Source organism: Camelus ferus, chromosome 1, assembly GCF_009834535.1.
Source record: "Camelus ferus isolate YT-003-E chromosome 1, BCGSAC_Cfer_1.0, whole genome shotgun sequence".
NCBI lineage: Eukaryota > Metazoa > Chordata > Mammalia > Artiodactyla > Camelidae > Camelus > Camelus ferus.
Window position 1 is genome coordinate 119231829 of NC_045696.1, and position 25141 is coordinate 119256969.

General features: G+C 52.2%; 1 protein-coding gene across 2 annotated transcripts in view; it reads left to right on the forward strand.

The window, feature by feature from the left end:
* RFTN1 (raftlin, lipid raft linker 1) overlaps positions 1–25141 on the forward strand; it is a 177807-nt gene that overhangs the window by 124107 nt on the left and 28559 nt on the right. For both annotated transcript variants that reach the window (XM_032488952.1, XM_032488943.1), the window contains exons 6-7: positions 6311–6514; positions 16492–16607. In XM_032488952.1, the coding sequence (XP_032344843.1) occupies positions 6311–6514; positions 16492–16607 (320 nt within the window). The remainder of the gene's footprint in view (positions 1–6310; positions 6515–16491; positions 16608–25141) is intronic.

The following is a 25141-nucleotide window of genomic DNA, read 5'->3' on the forward strand; positions in this document are numbered from 1 at the left end:
AAGTCAACACAACGAGGATGCTAGCTGATGTTTATTTTTTCTTTTATTTAAAAAATTTTTTTTAATGGAGGCACTGGGCGTTGAACCCAGGACCTTGTGCACGCTAAGCACGCGCCCCACCACTGAGCTGTCACCCTCCCCCTCTGCCAGCGGTTATTCCTGCTTGCCCTGAACCAGGCCCCGTGCCGGGAAGCGTTTTGCACGGTGGTCCCTGCCTCCTGCCTGTGATGCGGGTGAGCTCTTGTATCATCGCAGGAGGCCCCTTTCTCCGTAGGCCTTTCTGGGTCATCTCCCTGGTTAATGTTATGATTTATTGACTAATTCTTGAAGTCAGCCTCTTATAAATGCCGAGGGACCATTGATGCCTGGGGAACAGAAAATAGGGCGAAGTAGTTTCTCTTGTGATGTCAGTTCTTCCTGAAAAGAAAGCTGTGGGGCGGTTAGTTCTGGGGCTGGTTGGCAGGTTGACCCTGGCGGGGAGATCGGAGCAGCCTCAGTTCTGGGAGAGACTTAGGTCCGCTTCATCGAGGCCTTGATCCTTCTTAAGTATGTGTGACGTGGATGGCCGTGCGGGACTCTTCACACGGTGAGGGGTGGACTCGGCTCCCGTAGAGTAGCTGAGAGCACACTGGGACCCTGTGGGCGCCTCCCAAGGAGCGTCCCGGTCTTATTTCAGAGCCTCCGTCTCACACTGCCGTTGGGCTGAATCCTGAGAAGCAGGACGGGCCTCCTTGGAGCCCGGCTCTCCCATCCAGGGTTGTGGGAGGGTCGGGGTCGGGGCAGGAGTCATGGAGAGGCAGGTGCGCGAGAAAGTCACCTTGCACGCGCTCATAGAGTTAGACTGTATCTCGTAGTTGGAGCACTCAGCTTCCTTGAAGGCTGGATGTCCGCGGCCCTGTCCTCGTGGGTCATGGCCCCCACCTGACCCCTGCTTCGCCCCTTGTTTTTCCGGGGGAGCCCTGCCTTGGCCTCCCCGGGAAGTCCACGCACTGCCCCCTCCCCGCCCCCACCGGCCGCCCCTCCCCGCTCCTTGCCACGTTCAGCTCTCTTTCTCTCCGGGCCCCCTAAGGAGGGCGAGGTGCTTTTACTCCTCGTTCTGCCAGGTGGGCTTAAATAGGCAATCACAGCAAGGCAATTAAAAAAACCCAGAGGGAGTCTGCCTCCTCCCCTCCGCCTCCCTCTTTCATTTCTTTCCTCTGTAGGAGCCTGGGGGAGCCGGGCGCCACTGCTCAGACAGGACTGTCGCAGCTCAGTCCCCATCCCCCAATGGGAAACAGGGTGCCCCTCCATCCCCCGCCCCCCGCGGGCCTCAAGAACTGCTCTGGCCCCGGAGTTCTGCTCCCCGTGGGAGTTTCTTCTCCCTCACAGACTTTTATCTCTGCATCCTGGGGAATGGCCTTGGTTTGATGTTGCGCTGTACACACATCACCTGAGCTGGGGTGGGATGGCCCTGCTCCAAGATGCTCCCTTCTCAGACCTCACACTTGCCCCCCTGGTTCCGGGGGAGACCCAGAATACAGCCCCCCTGCTGGGTTCCCCACAGTCTTCTGCGATGGGGAGAAGCTTCCGTCATTCACCATAAACAGGCCAGGGGGGAGGCCGGCGCTCAGAAAGGTTAGGGAGGTGTCGCTGGCCGTCCCCTGGTGTTTCTCTCCTGCCTCCCACGTCCCCAGCTTGTCTTCTGCTGCAGCTGCAGTCGGAGGAGCAAGGAGGCCACGCAGGTTAGCGCAGATTAGACCTGTTCTCACGGTCACCGAAATAACAATCAAAGCCTTCCGAGCTCTGCCTTCCCACCTGCGCCTCCTCACTCCAGTTGCCTGGAGGTGCAGCCAGAAACCCGAGCCAGGGACCTCAGTGTCCTCCTTGGGAGGGGTTCTCTCCAGTAGGTCCCCTGGGCAGGCACTCATGCTGGGGGATGCCTCCCGAGCCTGCCTTTTCTGATGGCGTGCCCCGTCCCTCGCTGGGCCTGTCCACTCTTCCTGGGGCCCCTGGAATATTTCCACCCTGTGGTTCTGTCCCCTCCCCCACCCCCCCATCTGCCACCTGCCACCATCTCTCTGGCTTTTTACTCCGTCCATTAACAAACAGCTGTTGAACTCCCACCCACGGTCGTCGGCGCCCGCTTTCTGTGTGCCGATGAGATTAGCCTCTTGTTAGAGTTGGGAGGCAGCCAGGGTTGGGGGTTTGAAAGACTCTTTGCCTCTTACCAGCTTGTGATTCCCGGGGATCCACTCAAGGCTTTTGGGCACAGAAGGGATGCAGTGGGGGCTGGAGGGTCACATGAAATGGTAGCTGTGGAGGCCCTTGACAATGCATCCATGTGCCTGGGGCCGCTGACATCCTGACCAGGGGACTCTGTGGATGGCTATGCGTGCAGTGGGTTCCATGCTTTGCCAGGCAAGCAGGCCACCCCCAAGCATAGAGATGCCACACTGTTAGCACCCAAGCCTGAAGCAGCCTCCTCCCAGATTCAGAAATCTGCCCTCTTGTCCCCCGACGGCGCCCACAGCCCTGCCTTCCCAGTGCACACCTTTCGTCTTCACTCCCCTGCCCACCTCAGCAGACCTGAGCCCCCAGGCCAACTCTGACACCCGCTTGTTCCTGCCAACCCAGCTAACTCGCCAGCTGCCTTCTCCTCCACCCTCGGAGCCCCATGCTTCTGGCCAGACTCTGAGCACTTTCTTTCCTGCAGCGTGGGAGTCTCCTGGGATGCCAGGCCCCAAGCAGCCCACCTCCTTCCTGCAAGTGGTAGGCTCTCTGGAAGCCTGCAGACTTCTGTCCCGTGCCTGAGGCCCTCCTGCCTGGTACCAGCCTTAGAACTGGACATCTGCCTGCTTCCTCCTTGATCTGAGGAATTTACCAGCAAGGCCTGAACGGAACAGGCTGTCAGGCCAGGCAGCGCCTGGCTGGCCCCAGCCCCGCCCCCTCCTCCCTAACTTCTCGCCCTTGTCTGGCTGAGGTCCATCCATCAAACATCTGTGTGGCACCTGCCATGTTTTCTGAACGCACACCTTTTCTAAACACAAGGGATCAAGACAAGCTCCCCCTACCCCCGAGTCAGGGGGCGAAGAGCGAGACACCAGACAGAAGCAGAACTACAAGACAGGACTGTCTCGGAGCTCCCTGGGTGCTGGCCTGGGCAGCTTTTCAGCCCTTCTCAGAGCATTCTCAGAACAATGCGTCCCCTCCTTTGGGACATTCTGTCCCATGTCTGGAAAAATCTTCTAGCTGGGGTCAGGACAGAGTCCCAGAGCAACTGAGAAAAGGTAAACAAACTTGGACTTCATTTTGGAATCCCTGGTGTCTGCTCATGTGAGGACGTGTGTTGGAGGATCAGACTTCTGGTGGGGGAGGGTGTAGCTCAGTGGTAGAGTGTGTGCTTAGCATGCACAAGGTCCTGGGTTCAATCCCCAGCACCTCCATTAAAAAAAATTAAAAGAATATTAAGACATCAAAAGGCATCATTTGGGGACAGTTTCTCTTGGCTGGTTTCCATGTGAGTAGAGAGGACCGTGGCCAAGGAGCCCGCAGGGCAGAGGAGTTTCCAGAAGGGTTCTGCATCTGAAATCAGGTTTCTTCCAATGTTTCATTGCTGCTCAGGCTTTGGTGGCTTTGGATTCTAACAGCCTTTCCTTTTCCTTCCTGAAAAGTTTATTTCTGTCCTTGGCTTCGGTCCTTCTCCCCTGGGAGGATCCAGACGGGAAAACTGGGGGCCTCTGTCAGTACCCCGCCATCCACCTCCTCTGCGTTGAGGCTCCGAATTCCCTGCCCCGCCCCGGCACTCTCCTCCTCCCCACGTTCCCTCTTTCTGTCTCATTATGCTTGTGGGAAAGTTGTGGTTTCCCCTGGCCCTGTAGCTGGGGGGGTGCTTCTGTGTGACCAAGTGTTGTCATGTAGTCTTGGACTTCGGCCACTTCTCAGTTCCCCACTCATCATGTGTTTGTGCTTGACTGTGGCAGACTATGGTGACCAGTGCTGTGGCCCACCTTGAGATCACCTGAGGACAGCTTTTTTGGGGTGGGGAGTGGTAATTAGATTGGCTTGTTTGATTGATTGATTGATTGATTATTTGTTTGTTTATTTATTTAATGGAGGTACCGGGGAGTGAACCCAGGGCCTCGTGCATGCTAAGCATGTGCTCTACCACTGAGCTGTGCCCTCCCGACTAAGAGGACAGCTTTCTTAATCTCTGCCTGCAGATGTCTCTGGAATGGGGCAGATGCCCCAGGGAATTAATGCCTCCAGAGTGGCCCTCAGCCCCTGAGGACAGATGCCAGCTTCCTTTAACCCTCTTAGGGTGACCTGGGGTGTGTGTGCACAGTGTCTCGGGTGCCCAGCTGCCCTGGAAGGAACCTGCTCATCAGCGCAGCCTGCCTTGGCGTTCATCTCTGCCCTGTTTCTCCTCCCAGCTCCCTCGCTCTGTCTCCTGGGATCACTTCCCCAGCGAACTACTTGCACCCAGAAGCATACAGGGTCTGCTTTTGAAGAAATCCAGATGAAGTCAAGGACTCACTGGTGGCTTAGCCTCTGGCCTTTAGCAGCTGCAGCTCTTATTTGAGCCCCTGACACCTTGGACTGGAACATGCCCCCATCACTTCCTGACCCGTCCCTCAGCTCTGATCCATTGCTCCGTTCCCATCTGTTACAAGCCTTTCCCTACATGACCCCATTCCCCAAATGTGTATGTGAAAGTCGCGAAGGTCTAGGGATGGCTCACTCCGTATACCTAGCCCTGATTGCCCATGTGAAAGCACTTACTGGCTGGGATTTTCAGTGGCTTCCTGAGTCAGGTAAATGGACCAAGAAAGGTAGTTTGGGGTGGGGAGGATGAACGGGCCAGCGTTGGTTGTTGAGAATCCAGGTGGCCGTCAGTGAAGATGGGGACCCCTCCTTCCTAACTGGTTCTATGCAGTGGATGGCGAGAAATGCCTCCTTCCCCCCCCCCCCCATCCCCACGGCTGCTGACGGCAGAGCCTGTGGCCCAGCAGTGCTCCCCGGAGATCTCTGCTGGTGCTTGCTCAAATGGGGCTGTGAAAAGACTTCCTTTGTCCCAGAATACAGTCACCGTGTGGGATAATTTGAGATGCACGGGTGCACGTGTTTGTGTGAATTTGCCTCCTCCCCTCCTGTTTGTGGCAGACAGGTAGTGGCTTTCCTTACAGTGGTGAAGCTAGAGTTTCCTTTTTAGTGCCCTTATGTAGATAAAGGGAAGTGTGTCCATTGAAAAAAAGTAACGCATTCGGATACTGCAAAAGTTGTGAAACACTGAAACAGAGGTGTCTTAGCATGCGGATCTAGGCGAGGTGTCTCCTGCGGGGAGCGTGCTTGTCCTTTGTCCTTCTTGCTAAGGTCAACCATTGTTCATGACCTTTCAGATACTTCTTTGGAAAAAGGGTGGGGATTTTCTTCTTACCCAAACATATTTTTGGAAACCCAAGCATATTCCTGAGTAGCCTGTGTAAGCATAAGCAAAGCTCTTTAAGCTGGGAGAACTCTGATGACTTGACTAAATGAGAAACACAAAAATAGACCTTCAGACTTAGATGGAAATTCCAGGTATTTGCTTCTGGAGGCTGATGCTGGCCACTCACGACCAGCAGCACATAGAGCAGGCAGGCAGGCATAGGACCGCTGCTGGGCAAGAGTGAGTATTGATTTTTGAAGAACCGAGCTATAAATGAAGGAGCGGGAAGCAGGGCCTGACTCCCAGTGCCTGCTTGGCTGTCGGAGCGACCCACCGCTCCGGGCAGGAACCCTCGTTTACTGGAACGTATTTATTTTTACATATCAATGATGTATTTTTGATGTACTTGATTAAGTATTATGGGTTTGGCCCCAGGAAACACCACTGCAATTTATAAATAGTGAGTTCAGGGGTGTGCACGGTTCCTGGAATCACAGCTGTGTTTTTGTGTCTGTGTGACTTTGTGCATTTGTTTTTTCTTTAACACCAAAATATGCCCACTTTTTCTTCCACAACACACATTGGTGTGGATTTCTAGAAATATCTACGATGTCCTTCTCGCAGACACCCAACCTTGCAAATTAATCCCGGCTGAGAGCTGTTGGTTATATGCCAGATTCAAACCTGAATCCTCTTAGGACTCCACACTTGAAGTCCCTGTCACTTTCAGGGCACCTTACTGCTTGGAATCGGGTTTTATTTTTAGGCAACAGTGCAACTTAATAAATATTTTGCCTTTGGTATCATTTCCCGAGGCTCCTGAGAGGTTCTGTGGGGCCCGATGAGGCAGCTTCTCACCATTTGATCTCTTCTCTCCCTACCCCACTCTTTACAAATCCCTGACAGGAATGGAGATCTTCGCCCTTTTCAACAAACCGAAGAGTGGCCAGCAGTGCCGGCAGTACTATCCCGTCACCATTCCTCTCCGGGTCTCCAGGAACGGCCAGACGGTCAGTGGTCTGGATGCCAACTGGCTGGAGCACATGAGTGACCACTTCCGGAAAGGAGGCGTGCTGGTGAACGCGGTCTTCCAGCTCGGCCTGGTCAACGGTACGGGAGGCGCAGCCCACCCCACCCCACCCCCAACCCCCTGGGCAGCCCTGAGGAGCTCTGCCCCCCACTCTGGTCACCTCAGCCCCACTTCAAAGCCCGCCCTGCTCAGAAAGCTCTGCAGTCGATGAACGCGCTGCATCTGACTTGTAATTAACACAGCCCAAGGAATCTCCCAGAAAGCCCACCACCTGTGCTCTGCAGACCCCTCTTGGCGTCGGCCAGGTATATGCTAAAATGACAGAGGCAGGAGTGATTCTGTTTCATTGGTGGTGACCTCAATCTGTGTTGCTTTTAACGCCTTTTAAAAAGATTGTTCCCGGGGTTTGTTAATTACCCCCTAGGCTCCTTCCACTCCAAAAGTGTGAATTGTTTCTAGACAGGATTACATGTGAATGAGCAGGAGCGGCACCTTGGAATTGACAGCGAAGTGAATTGAACAGCCTGGCTTCCATCAGCTCCGTGGGGACACACGCTGCGCCCCTGGGTCTCATGGCCCCCATACCTCTCCCCCGGAATGGGTTCTCTCTGCGGGTTTGCTGTGTGGATGGCACTATTGGTGCCAGCTTTTCTAAGGCAGAGAGAGTTTGTCCCGAGTGGGGAGATGTGTTGAGCCGCAAGAGGGTTTTCGGGTTAACATGAAGGCAAGTCGGGTCACCAGGGAGGCGTCAGAGCTGGGAGACAGTCTGGGGAGTGGGGCCCACATGCCAGCGTGTGTGACTCCTGCGGGCTGCCAGTCAGCAGGATTCCTAAGTCAGTGGAACTGAAGTCAACACCAAACTCGTTGATCCTGGGGAGACCTGGCAGGGGCACCGCCAGCACTGCGTCTTGGCTATTGAGCAGCTTCCTCTCTGAAAATTAGCAGAGTCAGGAACAGAGTTTGGATTCTGTTTTGTATGCCATCCTTGACGTGCTGGCAGATATCCTTAGAAGAGACACAGGTCTAAATTCTGAACGTACAAACACGAAATCATCCCAAACCGTAGAACGTTGTACAGCACAAACACGTCTTGTGCAGTGCACGTCCCTTGTCACACTCTGCATATCGGTGTCGACTGTCAGCGTGTTTGTAGAGTAACAGCAGGCATTGAGTAGTGGGCCACGACGAGACCGACTGCGGGACGGATGAGTGACCCAGGAAAGGTGGTGGGCTCGTTAATACACCTCGAGCAGCGCGATCCAGTAGAACTCGCCATCACCATGAGAATGTTCTGTATCTGTGCCATCCAGTATGGTAGCTGCCAGCCACCAGTGGCTGCTGGCCATTGGAGATGTGGCTAGTCCAATGGGGGAGCTTAATTTCTAATTTATTTAACGTTCATTTAAATTTCAGTAGCCACGGGAGATGAATGGCGCGTGTATGGGACAGTGCAGTTGTAAAAGGTATTTTCGTTGATATAACCGAGGAAGAGGAGATTCTGTTCTTGGCGGCAAGGTCCGTAACCTCCCTTGGTGCAGGGAGGCCTTCCCTGGTGCCCACAGAGTTCCTTGAAGCCCGGGGTTGTTGGATCTCCTGTTGGAGATGCACTGTCAGACACCAGGCACGTACTTGGAGCAGCTGTTACAGCCCTTGCTCATTGACGGGGGGTGGGGGGTGCAGGGAGGAGCCCTGTACCTCCTGCTTCCTGCAGGGTCACCCCATCGCCCATTCCAGGTTGTGCAACAGCATCCTCTTTTATGGGTCCAGAGAGGCTCTCTGTGACCGTGTGAGGTTTTAACTATGTCCCTGGGAACCTGAAGGTTAGTTATACTAACATCTTAGAGCCGAGCAGGGAGGGGCCCTGGGCACTGGTACCCAGGCACTCCCTGCCGTGGAAGAATTGGGGCTTCAAAAGCAAAGTTTTCTCTTTGGCTCCTTCTGGCTGTGTGTGTCGGGGGCCAGCTGAGCCCGAGGGGAGGACACCTTGAACCTGAAATTTCACACTGCCCTGCATTGTCTCTCTGGCCCTTACGGCTTTGGCATTCAAGGCTGTGTTATCGCCTCCTCCCCTCCCCCCATCCCATTCTCCAACCCTGAGTCCCCCAGACACAGATAATTTATGCAGTTTTTCTTCCACCTCGACTGGAGTGTTGGAAATGCTGTTCTCCCCTCCCTGGGCTTGAGCTGCATGAAACCCAGCCTTCCTTCCTTGAAGACAGAACATGAAATTTCCCCTGGCACGTGCAGCAGTGAAGCCGGCGCTCAGGCTGGGATGTCCCCACTGCAGGGCCTCCCACACCCCGGGCCCCGGGCACGGCTGCCAATTTCTCGGAACGAAATGCATTTAAACCCACTCAGAACCCAAACACGATTTTGCCCTTCTGCTTCCGATGGGCGGAGAGCGCGGTCTGGCAGGAAGGCTTACAGAGTTAAGGCGTCTCTGCTCTGGAAAAGCCGGTTTCCGTCGGCCAGGGATGCGTATGTTCTTTTCCCAGAATTTAAAAAAAAAAAAAAAAAAGCAGCTAATCATCATTATAAAAGGAACCTATTTTGAGTAAGATAATGAGTGTCCTTACAGGTCAACCTGGCAGAGCTGGGAAGCACATCTTTAAGCTGTTTGCCATCTGGAAGAGCACCCGTCTTTACTCTGAGAGACATTTGTGCTTCAGACTGTTTTCCACAGGATCGTAAAACGCACGAGAACTTTATCCCATAAACAAGGTGATGGTTAGCCTGGAGCATACAGGAAAGGCTCCATCTTCTATTTTCAGTCTTGACCTCTCAGGGCCTGGAAGGACCTCTGCTCATGTGCCCCCCAGGGGGCTCCTCCCTTCAGAGGGACCAGGGGTCCTGGTGGGGAGGCCGGCCCTTGGGTCCTGGGGCAGAGATGATGGGGCATCACGTGAGGAGCAGCTCCTGTGCGGGTCTCAGCGGCTCCCACTGAGCAACCATCTGGTCCGACAACCCAGTAAAGTAGGCGCAGTGGTCCTGCCTGTGTCCCAGCCATGGACACTGAGGCCCAGAACAATTACATCATGGCCACGGGTCCCAGCTAGCAAGGGGCAAGAGTGGTCAGAAGGAAGAGGATGTAGGTGGGGAGAGGGGGCATGAGGAGGAGAGAAGAGAGGTAGCCAGGCCAGTAGAGGGGGCTGGTCCCTGGTGGCCCTCAGGGAGATGGGGTGCAGGGTCACCCTTAGGGAAGTCTCGGGCCCTGGGCAAATGATCCCAGGCGGTGGTCAGACAGCAGGACGGACGGGCCCACAGACACTGCAGCCAGTGAGATGGAGGCCAGGATCTGCGGCTGGGCAGGGGACCCTCTGCTGCTGCTGAGGGTTGGACAGTACCAGGAGTCGGTGAGGGTAAGGCAAAGCTGGCTGCCCACCTTCTAAAGACCCACCTCGGGGGGCTTCTGGGCCTGTAGGGTCCCTGCGGCCACCACCGGCCCTCCTGGCCCTGTGCTCACCTCCCTTTGTCCCCTAGGCCTGTCCTTGCCCTGCCTTCCTCTTGTTCTGCCTTTGTGCCCCCACCTGGCTCTGCCCTCCCTCGGCCTGGCCCTTGGCCCCTGTCCGGACTCCCCTCACCCCCCAGCCCCCAGCCCTCAGTCCCCCCTCCCCCTCTCCTAGCACAGGAATCCTCCCGCCTCCGGCAGTACTGTCTCTCCTCAGCCCATGTTCAGATGTTCTCCGCTGTTTCACAGATGTCCTTTGCAGCAAGTTGTCCAGACCAGAATCCAACCCAGCAATAGGCACTGCGTAGGGCAACCATATCCTCCCTTCTCTTTTATCTACAAGAGTCATTCATTCTTCATGACCCCGACTGCTTGAAATCAACCTCACCTCTTATCTGCAGAGTGTCCTGCATTCTGGGCTGGTCTGGTCAGTGCCTCCCCAGGTTGGCGTATTTCTCCAGCCTCTGTCTCCTATAGACTGGAATTGAGTTCTAAGGCCTTGATACGTTCAGCATTTTAGGACTAGAATACCTTCCAGAAGATGCTGTGTTGCACATGCTGGGTCCTATCAGGAGACACGTGTACCTGGGTGTCTCTCTTTGCCTACCTTTTTTTTTTTTTTTTTTAAATGGAGGTGCTGGGGATTGAACCCAGGACCTCGTGCGTGCTAAGCACACACTCTACCCCTAAGCTATACCCTCCCCACTCCTTGTGTACCTTTGTAAAGATTAGGTTTCCCTCAAACTCTCTCTGATGTCCCAGCTGCATGTAAATCCAAATACCATTTGGTATTTATACCACCTTTTTTGATGCGTAGCGTAAATGAAAGTATCTTTATTTGCAGAATACATATGTAAAAGCCATGCACATCGCTCAAATAAGTACACATAGGACACATATTTTATGCAGACATATTTGCAAACCCTGCTGGGCCTGCTGCCTGTACCTGTTAGTGTCCCAGTGCCTGTACACAGAAGTGCACTGTATACAGAAGGCACCCAGTAAAGGTTTCTGAATGATGCTCAATAATGCCATAGTGAGGGAGGGGAAGCTGGTGTTGGGGTGTGCAGCACCAGGCCCCTGCAGATTTGGGGAGCAGGGGCGAATGAGGTTCCAGGTGGTTCACGGCCACAACCTTGGCACACCGTGGTCTCTGGGCACATTGGCCCAGTGGGGACAGTCGTGGCTTCTATTTCAGGGGAACCACTTAGTAATTAATGTAAGGGGTAGATTTCACTTAGGCAGTTAAATCATTTTTTCTTCCGTCCGTGGCACGTCTTTAAGTCAGCTCTTGCCTGTGATCTAGTGCGCGTTCAGAAACCTGTGCGGATCCTAAGGGTACACAGCTCAGTGGATTTTCACAAGGTAGGCACACCTGTGCAGCCAGCACCAGACTGAGAAACAGAACACGCCAGCCCCATCAGAGTCGCCCTCACAGCCCTCACTGTCCCTCTCCCCGAGGGCGACCACAGCGCTGACCCGGAGCATCATAATTAAGGCGTGAACTTTATGTGAGTGGAGCCTTCCTTTCTTGTATTTGGCTTTTTCCCCCTCATTCTCTTTGTAATATTCATCCACCTTTTCCCATGTCATTGTGGATCGTTCTTCCTCACGGCTCTATACCATCCCTTGTGTGATATACATGGCTTATCCGTTTACACGCGTAACTTTGTTCTTTTGGGGCCCCATGCAGGAAGGCATGGCATCTGCACAGATTTGGCCCCAAACAGAAGCCATAAGGCCACCTCACTGCAAATCCACTGAGATGCCACGCAAACCACGAAGGCAGGAAGTGCTGCCCAGTGGTCAGAGCACACCGCCTCCACCAGGCTGGACACCTGGGCTGCTCATCGCCGGGCCCGTTGTTCTGGTGATTTGATAAAATCTCTCTCAGCTGTTGAAAGAACATACTCAGCTGTTAAAAGAACGTAGGCTTTGGAACCAAAGAAACCACATTTCAGATGGAGATTGGCCGTGGTGTTCACTTGAACGTGGACACGTGATTTCACTCCTGTGACTGGCATTTTCTCACCCACTAAGGGGGAACGATAACCTTTGCAGAACTGGGGGGAGGTTGCGATGAGAAACCACGAACCATGCCTGGCGTGGGCCTCGTAGCCGGCAAGCACCAAATCGGGGCGTGTCCTCCCCATCTGGTGGATTAAATGACACTGAATTTGCAGGCGAACCTTTACTGGGATTGGAACGGAGTATCACCTCCTCTGGCTTATTCACCATGTCAAACAAGGAGTGCAGGAGGGAGGGCAGGCCAGGAGCAGCCGTGAGGGCTGCAGAATCGGGAGGGGCAGCAAGCCTGCTCCCTTCTTTTGGCAGATTAGCCTGTGACGTGATGGGGGAGACACACGGCCTCATCACCCTGGTTGGTCGATTGCCTTCGCAATGTGGTTGCACGTCTGTGTAATAACATGTGGGATCAGATCACGGCTGGTGCACACCAATGCTGGAACCCAGCGAGTGGGGTGAGCACCGTGCTGGTGGGGGAAAAGGGTGTTCAGGGGCCAAGGACATGTGTTATTCCAGCGACCCCCAGCATGGGCAATTTAGACCATCCTAGCTTTGTGAAAGAACAGTAGCATTTTCCAATAGACCGCACACAGCGACCACTTGTCATGGCGTGAGGGTTTCAGGTTGGACTTGGGAAAAAGAGCAGCTCACCTAGGGTGAGTCTTGAAGGCCAGCTTGCTAGACGGAATCTCCCTGTGCCAGGGGCTGTGGTTGCCCCACGGAAGTTACCTCTTGGGATAATGGGACAGATTGCCTTTTCCCACATCCTTCTTGTAACTCAGAAGCTCAGAAAGTTAAGGTGGCCTTTTGCCAAAAGCCTGGCATCAAATATTTATACAATGCCAGGGCAGGATAGCTTTCTGTGCACAGTAGGGGAGCATCTTTCCCTTCATGAAAAATGCAGTGATAATGAGCGTTATCCGTGGATGGAGAGTGGGTTCACCTTTTTGCACAGGGAGCTGCCCTCTCGGAGGGACTTACCCATACCAGCTCGGAGCACGTTACAGCAGGCCCGACCCCAGAAGGTGATGAGGAGATGGGTAGTGGACAGGACCGTCAAAACAAGGGGCTCTTTAAAAGCCTGGCTGTCTGCTCTCTGTGGTTCATGGACTATTTTTGCTGTTGCAGATGACCAGGTTTTGACAGCCCTTCTGAACTGGCTCGGCAGTTAAGTGGGTGAATCAGCACTCTGGGTTCAGAGTAACAGAGCCGTGGGCTGAGAGGCTGGAGGCAGGCTCTGAGGGAGGAGGATGGTAAATTAGGACCTGGTTTGTTCCTACTTCACATCCCCGAGCCTGGACCATGCAGCCCTCCCCCTGGGCCTGTGACTCAGGGGAGGGGGACAGGGAAAGGAAGGGATGCCAGGCGGAGGGCAGGAAGGGAAGTCCGGATGGGCTATATCATCGTCTCCTTCACCGTTCTGGACCTCAGCTCTTCTGCTGAGTGCTGATACGCTCATCAGGTTGGGCTCGCTGATACTTAGAGCACGTGGTCGGCACGTTTAAAGGGCCTGGAGGCTTTCCATTAAGAAGAGCTGTAGGCAGGCTTTGGAAATTGGGTATAACATGTTTTTGTAAAAGCCTTGAAGAAATTTGTGCTGTGTTGATATAATACTGAAGGAATCAGTGAGTATCTTCGGGTCCCAGGCATCCCAGGTCAGGACTTGGGAAAGCTTTATTCAGAGGGGTTCCAGAGGGCATTCCTACAGTGGCAGACTCACTCCAGTCGGTCCTGTGTCACCCAGAACTCTGAATGTGAGCTGGACTAGGGTCCATGCTTGTCCTGGACCCCAAGATATGTATAATGTGACTCAGCCAAAGAGAAGTTTCTTCTTCCCTGGTCACCTACGTAAAATGTCTTAGGAGAGTATTGCACAGACACCTGGGGGAAACTTTTTAGCCGAGTAGACGAGAGAGGCCAGCTTAGTACTTTTGCAAAGGCTGTTTCATAACAAACTCTCCATATAGGAAACAAATTTTTAAATGGAGCATAATATTGATTAACCCACAGGGATCTGACTTGAAGTGGAGTGTCGTCTGGTCGGGGAGGAGTAATATCAGGGTGGGACTACTGTGCTCCAGGAATTCTGCTCACAGCAGTGGTTTGTCAAGCTGGTCAGGCCCCTCTGTTATTCTGGATTGATCAGATCTGCAATGATCAGGAATATCCTGAGGCTAAAGCAAAGTTCACTGATCTCATGTTTCTTAGGTTTGGGTTGGACGTTGTATCAGCCAGCTACTGCCACAGTCGTGCTGTGTAACAAACCACTCTAGAGCTCATTGGCTTAAAACAGTAATAATTTATTCTTGCCTATTTGCGGGTTGGCAAGAACGGCTCCATTGAGGCAGCTCTGCTAATATATATATATATACACATTTTTTTTAATGGAGGTACTGGGGATTGAACCCAGGACCTCGTGCATGCTAAGCATGCACTTTACTGGCTAATGAGGTCTTTTGGAAGACAGAAGCTAAGGACCGCTGTGGGTTTTTATCTGTTGGTCTTTTTCTTAGTGACTTCTGGAAAATGGGGACAGTTCCTGAACTCCAGCATGACTCAAGGGGCTTTCTGAATTGGTCACTTTTCTATTCCTGATAAAGAAAAGATCACATTGATGTGCGAATTGGTCTTTTAAAATAAAAATAGTACTTCCTTAATCATGTCCCATCACAAAACACCATGGATGGGCTGGCTTAAATGAGAGACATTTATTTTCTTGTGGTTCAGGAGGCTGGACATCTGTGATCAGGGTGCTGGCAAGTTTGGTTTTGGGGGAGGCCCCATTTCCTTGCTTGCAGACTGCCACTTTCTCTGCGTCCTCACATGGCCTTTCTTTTGTGCGAGGTCAGGGGTGGGGACTCGTTGGGGGTGCCCTGGTGTCTCTTTTTCTTCTTTTAAGGACATCAGTCCTGTTGGTCCTGGGCCCACCCTCATGACCTCACTGAACCTTAATTACCCTCCGAAAGGCCCTATCTCCAAATGTAGTTGATGCAGGAAAAACGGATGTGGGGGCGTGAGAAGGGCCGTGTCCCAGGCTTCAGTTGAGACCCTGGGATGTACCCCGCCAAGTGAGGGTCCTTGGCTTCACACCAGAAAGAATTCAGGAGCGAGCCACAGTTGAGTGAAGGTAGATTTATTCAGAGAGATACATTGGAAGGCAAGAGAAAGGCCACGAGGTGTGGGGGTTGGGTGCTCAGATTAAAAGTACGTACACACTCCATAGACAGTGTGGGCTGTCTCCAAATGGGGGTTGGGGGAGGCAGTGGCCGTGAGGGCAGAGTTGCCCATTTTTATGGGCTTGGTGGCTTCATATGCAAATAAGTAGAAGGACCAGTCTAACTAGCCTGGGGAAGGGGCTGGGATTCCCAGGAAGCTGGCCATTTCTCACTCTTTGACCATTTGTGGCTAGCCTTGGGACTGCCATGGCAGCTGTAGGCAAGTTTTCATCATGCTAACATATTACAATAAGCATATAATGAAGCTCAAGGCCTACTAGAAGTTAAATCTCCCATCATCTTGAGCCTCAAGGCCTCCTGGGGGTTGAATCTTTCACCATTTTGATGTTAATTGCTGTAGCATTCCTTGAAAGGCTGTGCCCTGCCCCCTTCCGGTCTCATAGTCACTTCAGAAGTTAGAGCCTCTACGTTTGAGTTGGGGGTGGTGGGGTTGGGACATAGTTCAGGCCAGAACAGTGTGACTGAGTGGCGGTTTGTAGAAAACAGTCTAGGGGCCAGGAGGGATTGTCTGTCCACAGTCCCCTTTCACAGATAGCAGCCCGAGCCCCTGAGACGGGCACATCCCTTTTCGGGCAGAGCATGGGCCCAAAGCACCTGCTTCCGAATCCAGGCCTCTTTCCCACAATCTCTTATCTAAGTGAATCTAGGGGATTTAGTAGGAGCCATTAAACAAACAAACAAAAAAAGTGTCTCCTTTAAAGTCTTCTTCAGGGGCAAGGACCCTCTTGTATTTTTCTTGATACCCTCATTGCCTGAGACGGTTCTTTTGAATTGTACAAAACTCAGAACCTTACCATTCACAATAGCAATGTCCAGGGAAACCCTTTCCCCAGATTTCACCTCCTGACAAGAGCTGCCTAAAGTTCTGCGTTACAGACCCACGTCCCCCAGACATCAGCACATCTGGACTGCGTCTGGGAGCCCAGATCTGCTGCATGACATCTGTCCCCCCTTAAAAATGATTTCTCTCACCTCAACACAGTCTTCCTCTAAAAACTGTCTCTCCATGACTGCATTTTACCCTGAATAAGTTCCCCCCGGGTGTATCCTGACGTTGGAGCGTGAAAAAGGAAGGTAACCGCGTGAAATCAAATGGTGATTGCTAACAATGAAATTTGGGCTCATAAAATCAAGGATATTATTCAGAGCTGCGAGGTAAATTAGTCTCATTCATTCTGATAGGGGCTAGACTCTATGGCTGTGTGTGCCTTCTTTAATTAACATGCTGAAAAGATGTTCTGATTGGGATTATTAATGAATGCAGTGAACATTTTTGCTTCTTGTAAGGCCACAGACGGTTTACAGAATTCTCCCTCCCCCTCCCTCCCGCCTTTTCTTTTTTCCACAGATTCCTTACACGGCTTGACAGATGGAGTATTCATCTTTGAAGCTGTTTCCGCAGAAGATAGCAGAGCCGTGCAGGGCTACGACGCTATTGTTGTGGAACAGTGGACGGTCCTGGAAGTAAGTGTGGGACTGGCAGCTGGGCCGTTCTTGTTTGGACAGTGATTGTTTTATCGTCTTCTTCCCTCTGAGCCTGGCTGCTGTTGAACGTGGCTTTCCCCTGACCTCCCTAGACCCTGCGAGGACCCCTTTCATCCTTCTCGCCCCTCCTGTGTCAACCCCCCGCCCGCCAAGTCGGGGAGTGAACCCCACTTTTCCCTTTCTGTAGGGGAAAAAACACACTGTGTGTGCCAGACCATTGTGTAGAAAGATTCTTCTTTTGTTCATTTAAAAGCTCTGAGGGACACAAGTGAGGCAGACACGTAGTTTGTGGCCTCCGTAATCACAAAAGCAGCATTATTATTGGAGCTAGACTCCAAGGCACCCCTGCCAGGCATCCTGAGAAAAAATCTACCTGCACATGGGCTTTTCCCCTTCCCGATGGGCCTATGAGTAAGTGCCCCCATTTTATAGATGAGGAAACTGAGGCATTGGAGGGGTTAGGTCCCCGACCCATTAAGTGCTGAAGGGTGTCTGTAAGAAGTGTTGATCTGCGAGGCCACCTAATTGCTGTGAGTGGAGGAATTCCTCAAACCTTGTGACACTCTGCTGGGATTTGGGAAGGGCCGAATTCTTTCCAAGGTTTGCCAGTGTGCGTTGAAGTGCATTTCTCCAGCTGTGGACACGTGGACTTGTTAGACTAGTCTTTTGTACACCCTGGCATCTGGGAGGTAAAGGGAGCAGCCATTGGAAGGCTGTATGTTCTTGAGGAAGCCTTGGGAGAAACACAGGGCTGGTGTCACTCCGAGGGTGGACCCCAGTCTCTGTGCCCAAGGGAGACAGATGAGGACTGCAGCTCTTTGTGGAGAGGGTGGGATGCTGGGACCCACCAGACAGCAGATGCTCCCACATCCTTGCAGCCTGCGGCCAGGCCCTCGCCTCGGGCCGGGGGGCACCCCACAGACACCGTTCCCAGCAGGCCTAAAGTGGGGAGCAGGGCTGTTGGGTGCAGTCTGCATCTGAGCAGGGATGGGAAAGAGCTGCTTGCAAATGAGACAGAACAGAGTCCACAAAAAAACTCTGAAACAGGAGTTGCAAACACACAGCATCTGGGGCCAGTTAGGTTAGGGGCCAGGAGTGCCACGGGCATGTGAAGTAAAGACAGTCAGGAGGTGGTGACCTGATTTGCACCCCCCGATCCTGGTCCTCTAACTGGAAATGGGGTGCGGAAGAAGTGAGGTACTGTCAAAAGGCAGTCAAGGGTGGGCGGGTCACCCCCCACCCCCTACTCCCATCAGGACCCTAAATTCCTCAGCTGTGAGATGGGGGTGGTCCGTTCACCTCTGCCCGCAGTGGCTGGCGGAGGGTGGTCCCCGGTGATGGGACACAGAAGGTCATCTATGCAGGGCTGCGGCCCTAAGGACCCGAGCAAGCAGGCCTGTGCTTGCTGCCCTGCCCCCACCTGCCACGGTGTGCAGTTTGCCCTGTGACCCGCGGCTGCATCAGCGACACCAGAAACGTGGTTTCTTGAACACGCAATGGGCAGGCCACAGGGATGTGTGTCCAGTCCCTTGCTGTCTGCACAGTAAAATGGCTGTGGAAGGCGGACTTTATGGTTTCCACAGGAAACATGACTTCATGGCAGTGATCGAGAATCATCTAAGAAGGTGATTCTCCAAGTGTGGTCCCAGGACCAGCAGCAGGACCTGGGGAGCTGCTAGAAATGCAGATTCCTGGGCCCTGCCCTGGGGCTGCGGAATCGGAAGCCCTGGAGGTGGGCCCAGCCGTCTGGGTGTTAACAAGCCCTCTGGGGGGTTCTGAAGCTCCCTCAGTTTTAAGAACCAGTGTCTGAAGGAGTGGTGTAGACACTGCTTTCACCAGATGTTTGTGTGGTTGTGTGAACCTGAGGGGAGAGCACCCCCACTGACTTGTCTTTCTTCTGCCTTTAAAATACTGAAATTTTAAAATGTGACCTGGATGGGGAAACTGGAGTGAATACCTGCCATATAAAATGTCTTTGGAGGGGGTGGGGGGACGTGGTTACGGACTAAAGTAAGGACACAGTTGTCTTTTTATTTCAAAAAGAAGTCAATTTTCCGAGTTAGGAAGTTAGAATGGGAAAGACTCAGATTTATTTGGAAACTTTTCCTGGATATGCAGATTGGTTTCCATAAGGTTTATTTGCCGATTTTATTTCTTCCACAGATGTTTGTACTTTTTCCCTCTTGACCTCTTAGTTTTGTGTGTTGATCTGTTGGGTGATATTAGTTTCGGGTCCTCCCTGACACAAACACGCACTTCAGGAATGCGTTGGCGTTTCCCCTGGAATCCTGGGGAATGAAATAGGGTTTTCACCACCTGTGATGGGCCCAGGTTATGCACCGGCCCACCAAGCCAACTCTGTGTGTCACTTCCAAACTGCTCGTGCAGGGCCAGATTCAGTCGCATCGGTAGCTTGAAATTGGCCGTGGCGGAAGTATTACACCGTTGAAATTGGCAAATGCTAGAAATTAGGGCTTTCCCCCCTGGAGAGCCTGTTGTAAGCCTTGGCCAGCACACCACTGGATAGACCTTTCTTTCTTCACATCTCAACACTGTGATGTACAGGTGTGACTAGCATCCAGTTAGGTGGAAACAGATTCTAATTTTCATCTGGTGATGGTCTGGATGTTGTGGTTCACCCGTTTTCCCTGCACAAGTCTTCAGACTTGCTTTTCCCTCTGGTACGCTTCGGAGTGTCCCCCAAATCAGTGGACAGTGACCCCCTCCTCCATCCCTTTTAGTAGCATCAACCTCTCAAAGGCAAAAGGAGAAGTGACCTCTTCTGGACAGATGGTACCCCTGGGTGTGTGGGTTTCTCTTCCTCTTTGCAGATGGTGTAGGCAGCCTTCAGGGGTCAGTTTACAGGTCACCTCCTCCAGGAAGCCTTTCAGACTCCTTTGGGGTGAAAGACTCGTCGTCTGCGTTCCCACGATTCTCTGTGCATCAGCCTATTAGGGCTTCTTTTTACTCATCCTTATTTATTTATCCACTTCCCTCCTTTCACGGTGAGCTTCTCGGCGCGGGGGTGGTCTTCTTTGTTTTTTCAAGACACCCAGGAAGTGCTTCCTGAAGTGGGTGAAGGCCTTGTGGGTCAGCCCAAGGGCAGACCAGCGTCTCTCAGAGGTGAGGATCAGGGTCACCTGGAGAGCTTTTGAAAGCATAGATGTCCAGGCTTTTCCCCCAGAGTTTCCTGTGCAGCCCGTGGTGAGAAGCCCTGCCTTCAAGGAACCACGTGTCTGCAGCTGTCACCAGCACAGCCCAGCGGTGTCCAGTCGGGGATGGGCTTGCCACTGGCTCAGCTGTGGGAAGAGGCTCTGTTAGACCCCTGCCCCGACCCCCAGACAGCCCTCCCTGCACGTCCCTCCCTCCGGGTGTGTCTGCCCAGCTCCCTCACATCCATCCTCCAGGCCCAGCCACTTCCTCTCTTCCCCACCCTTCTGGCCTCCGGGGAAGGTCTTTCCCGTTCAAGCCCCAGGCAGGTCCCTCCTGACTTGCAGTTGACCCTGCTTTTCCGACAACCCCTGTCCTCCCGGAGCCTCCCGGAGCTCTGACCACAAAATCGTTCTGATCAGCTTTTTCTCTTTTCTCACGGTTCCCCCTCTTTCCTCATGTGCACATTAATATCTTCAGCTCTCTGTGCAGACGCGCTGTTGGGATTCAGCCACGTCTTCCTGGCTTCCCTCTCTGTGCGCGCACGCACGCACACACACACACGCGCGCGCACACACACACACTTTCTCAAAACCTACCTGGCTCTTCCCAGCTTTGCAAACAGTGCAATATGTTGAAGAGAAGGTAAATTCTAGAGTCTGGCCAGGGTGGGTATCCAGGCCCTTATCTCTGACTGACTCAGTGTATGAAAAGGAAACCACCCCCTCCTTGCTTTTCCACGTTTCACTTGTATAAATGGGGCCATCGCCTCTCAAAGTCGATGAGAATGAAGAGAGATAATGTATTAAAAAGTTGTGAAGGTAGGACTTGGCATATAGTAAGTAAATACCTCTTTCTTTTATTGGTCACCTGGGATCATCCCTTAGAAAGATCGCCTGCCTACTGCCTCTATCTCTTTCTGAAAGCACCGAGGAGGCCAAGCGAGGGGAAGTGTGGCGTCAGGGGCAAATAACTGCATTTTTCTCAGTTGGAAACCGATGGCCTGAAATTAAAGGCAGCTGTGAATTGGATGAAAGTCCATCTGCAGGGCATTGATCACAGGTATTTTGTTTACTTTCTTTGAGTTTACAGTCTAGAGGGTGAGCAGAAAGGGTCATTCTTGGAAGCGAAAGCAGGGAACCACAGGGACCAACAGGTAAAGGGTAAGAGACAGAAAGGCGGAAGCAGGGACCGTGGTCTTCTCTCTGAGTCTGCTGCGTCCTTCAGCCGGGGGGCCCGTGGGGGTTGGTGGACGCCCTCAGGAGCTCCGTGAGCGGCAGAGCCTTCTCCGTCCTCCCCGCCCCCCCCCCCAGGGTGTCCTCTCGCTCATCAGTGCTGCTTGTGAAATCTGCCGCCAGGACTGAGCATAAGACAGCAGCAGGGAAGGCACTGGGCTGGTGCACTTGGTATGGGAGCTGGTGGGTTAATGGGAAAAGTCAACTAAAAAGAACCAAAGAAAACCACATTCACACCTTACACGTTTTATTTTAATATAAAATATGTAAATACACAAGTGGTTGCCAGTCTTTCTGAGTTAGGGGTCTGCTGATTGGAATTCCACTTCCTCTTTCTTCTATAAACCAAAGCATCCCCGATGGCCAGTGTCCGTGTCTTGAAAGTACAGCAAACGGATCTGACCGTGGAATCCTTCTGTCTTCCTGGTTTTTCCCTGGTCTTTTCCAGCCCCCTCCCCCACATCTAACTTGGCCACAGTTATTGTTAAGCAACTGTGCTCTGCTGAGTCCCTTCCAAGCATTCGACTTAGTTTTCCTAGAAGCACCTTCTGTTGCCCTTCCTCTCCGTTTAAATCATTTACGTTAAGACGTTTGACTCTGACCTTGGGTCTAACTGACCTGAACGGCTGTGGGAACACAGAAGATCCGCCCCCCAGGGGCTCACCTGCACAGCATCCTGGGATCCCGACGGTGCAGACGTCCGGGAGAGCAGCCGCAGAGAACCTGGTCTGCCTAAAGCTGGACCTGGGCTCCTGCTAGTGCAGCTGGAGACTGAATGGGCTTTGGGGGCACCCATGACAGCCCCTATAACCCCACAGCTTTCAAGGCACTGTTGTCAGGTGCTGTCTCCAAAGATTGAACACGTGTGTGTTCAATCTTTTCTTTTCTTTTTTTTTTTTTTTACTGGAGGTACTGGTGATTGAACCCAGGACTTCGTGCACGCTAAGCATGCAGTCTACCACTGAGCTCTACCCCCCAACCCCAGCCCCCACTGTGTGTTCAGTCTTGAATTGACTCCCAGGACCTCTCCTCCCAATAGTTTCTGCCCATTTTCCCAGCCTGTGGAGAGAGGTATCTGTGATCATGATGGTCTCATCCTGCGTTTGGGGAGTGGTCCCAGCCTTGGCTTCTCTGAGTGTTTCCCATGTAGGCTGGCGCCTGTCTGATCCAGTGTCAAGCAAACTAGATGGAGGACACGATCCTTTGGCACGCTGTGGGAATCTCTGCTCTGATCCCTACTGGGACCCCAGCCCCCTGTGCAGAGGTTTCAGATGGCCCTATTGTCCCACCAAAAAGTCACTGTCTTATCCCTGAGGGGATGGTGAGAGGCACGTCTGCAGTTGGAACCCACTCTGGGGCACGGTCCACCCACCTGTCCCACAGCCCCGTCCGACAACACGGGATGTCTGTGCCTTGTGCAGGCTTCTGGGGATCAGTCTTCTGTTTCCAGGTCTCCCGACCATCTCTGTGACCGTCCACACTGGGACTTGCCAGGGAGTCACGTCAGTGTCTTTGGTATCTACAATTCACCACCTTCTGCTCTGACAAGGGAGCCAATATTTGTTCTCTTAAACCATCTGGCATTTTTTTCATTGCCATGGTTTCTCCAAGATAATCATTTTGTTTCTGAGATCATAGCCTTTTGTGCCAAAGACAGCTGTTCTCTGCCTTTCTCCTGTGATAGAGATGCTTTTCCTGTGGATGGTCCCTGCTGTGGAAGGACCAGCCCCTCCCAGGGGGTAACTCCAGAGCAGACACAGCTCAGATGATTTTATTTATATATAGTCTGAAATATCTATCTATCTGTGTCTCTACCCATTCTGTTGGTTCTTTCTCAGAACCCTGGTCAATACGGAGACACTATCACCAGTTTGATGCCATCAGTAGGAGAAAAACTTCACGAAATAATAGGATGTATATTCTGTGGGGATATGTAAATGCAGAAAAAATGCCTGGGGTGGGGGGTAAAGCTCAGTGGCTTAGCATGCATGAGGTCCTGGGTTCAATCCCCAGTACCTCCGTTAAAAATTTTTAATTTAATTTAATTTAATTTAATTTAATAAAATAAAATATTAGGGGGAAGGGTAGAGCTCAGCGGTAGAGCAGATGCTTAGCATGCACGAGGTTCTGGGTTCAATCTCCAGCACCTCCATTAAATAAATAAAAATAAATAAATAAGTAAACAAACAAACCTAATCGCTCCCCCCTCCCCCCAAAAAGCCTGTAAAGACCCCCATCAGGCTGATGATGGTGGTCCTGGGGGGCTGGGAGCGGAACACTAGGATGTAGCTTTATCTGTAATATTTTCATTTTTGTAGAGAGGAATATTCACCTTACTTGCGTAATTAGAAGTCAGCTTTTTGAAGGTGCCTGGCTCCGCTGCCCCTGCCCCGCCACCCCTGCCCCGCCGCCCCTGCCGTGCCGCCCCTGCCCCGCCGCACCACACCCTTTGTTCTCTTAGGCTCTGCACGTCCTTAGTTTCTCCTTGCAGGAAAGAAAGTAAAACAGGCGTCGTCTTCCACACACTCTTTTCTCCTACGACTTCTCGTTTGCAAGTAATTTTTAACACGTCGATCGCCACGTCGTCACCCAAACCTGGGTGACAGTTGTGTTTCCTCAGGGGCCCTGTCACCCAGATACAGGGGACACTTCCCTTCATCCAATTATGCAGGTTTTTACAATAACTTGCAAGAGTTTTCGTTTGTATTACAGGTATTTAATAGTGACAACATATAAGTGTATGTGCAGATAGATAAAAATATTTTCTTTTGAACAAAATTATATAATATTACGTTACTTATGATATCCACTGAAACAGTTTATACAAACAACTAGGACAATATGTTCCTGTCTTTTTTATATTTTTTTTCTAGCTTCTTGTCTTGAAAATAAGAAATTTTTTTTAAAACAATTCTGATCACACCGGGAAAACAAACAGATGACTTGTAAGCACACACACTGTTAGTGCGTCACTGCAGTGAAGTGTGAATTCGAGCCGCAGAACACCCACCTGGCAGTGGCTTACACGGTCTGGCTTCGTTGTTGCATCTCACCCGGCAGGAGGGCTGGAGGGAGGTGGGGGTGTTGGGGAGGTCGCCGAGTCAGCTTTTTCCATGGCCTGGGGACACCTTCGGGGCCCCGGGTGCTGCCACCTTCTGCAGTCTGGTCCTCGGCCTGTCTGCGGGGTCAGCTGCGGCAGCCCCGAGCATCTCCTGGGCACATGGTGACCGTTGGGAAGAACAGGGCATTTCCTGCCATGTGCCCTTTTTTATTAGCAAGTCAGACCTTTCCCAGGAAGTCCCAAGCGGAGTTTCCCTTGGGTCCCCTTGCCCAGGACTGGGTCACAGACCCTCGTCACTGTCAAGATCACAGTTAGCTGGGGCTGGAGAGGGTGTCAGCCGGGAAGACGGGCCTGGGCTACCAAGGGGCTGCCACAGTGTTTGCCGCTGAGCGGGACTAGGATGCTGCTGGAAGCGTTTTAAAGAAGACTAGCCTTGGACTTGGCGACAGCTCGCAGAGTGCGGTGACGAAAGGAAGAATTTGACTTTTACTCTCTCAGCATGTTTTTCTTCCAGAAACTCTTTGGTCCCGTTTTCTCAGATTCCTGTATTTCACTTCCTATGCAAAATTTAGTTATACAGATATGTTAGATCTTTTAAAAATTTATTCAACAAATAAATATTGAGTTCCTACTGTGTGTCAGCCACTGTGGAAACATGATGAATGGACGAAATTTGGGCAGAAAGGATTGATTCCTTTAACCGGAGGGAAGAGGGTGGTCATTAAAAATGAACACCCACCCCCTGGCCTTTCCACACCCGTAAATCACTTCTCTTCCTTCTCAAGCTTCCTGAGGGGTGGTGAGAGATCCTAAATCACCAGGAACCTTTTAAGGCTGCTGAGATGAGGAGGCACTGTGTGGTCTGGGACGACCAGGGAGCATGGCGAATTCAGAGCCTGGCTGCAGAGGAGAGGAGAGTGCAGGGAACTGTCACATTTCCAAGATCCTGGGACAACTTGATCTTTAAAAAGTAGTCTGCCTTGAAACACTCATTGCTGGCCACAGAATGGCAGAAAGGAAGCAGCCCTCAAGGTGATAAGGGCTTTATTTATTTCTTATTTTTTTAT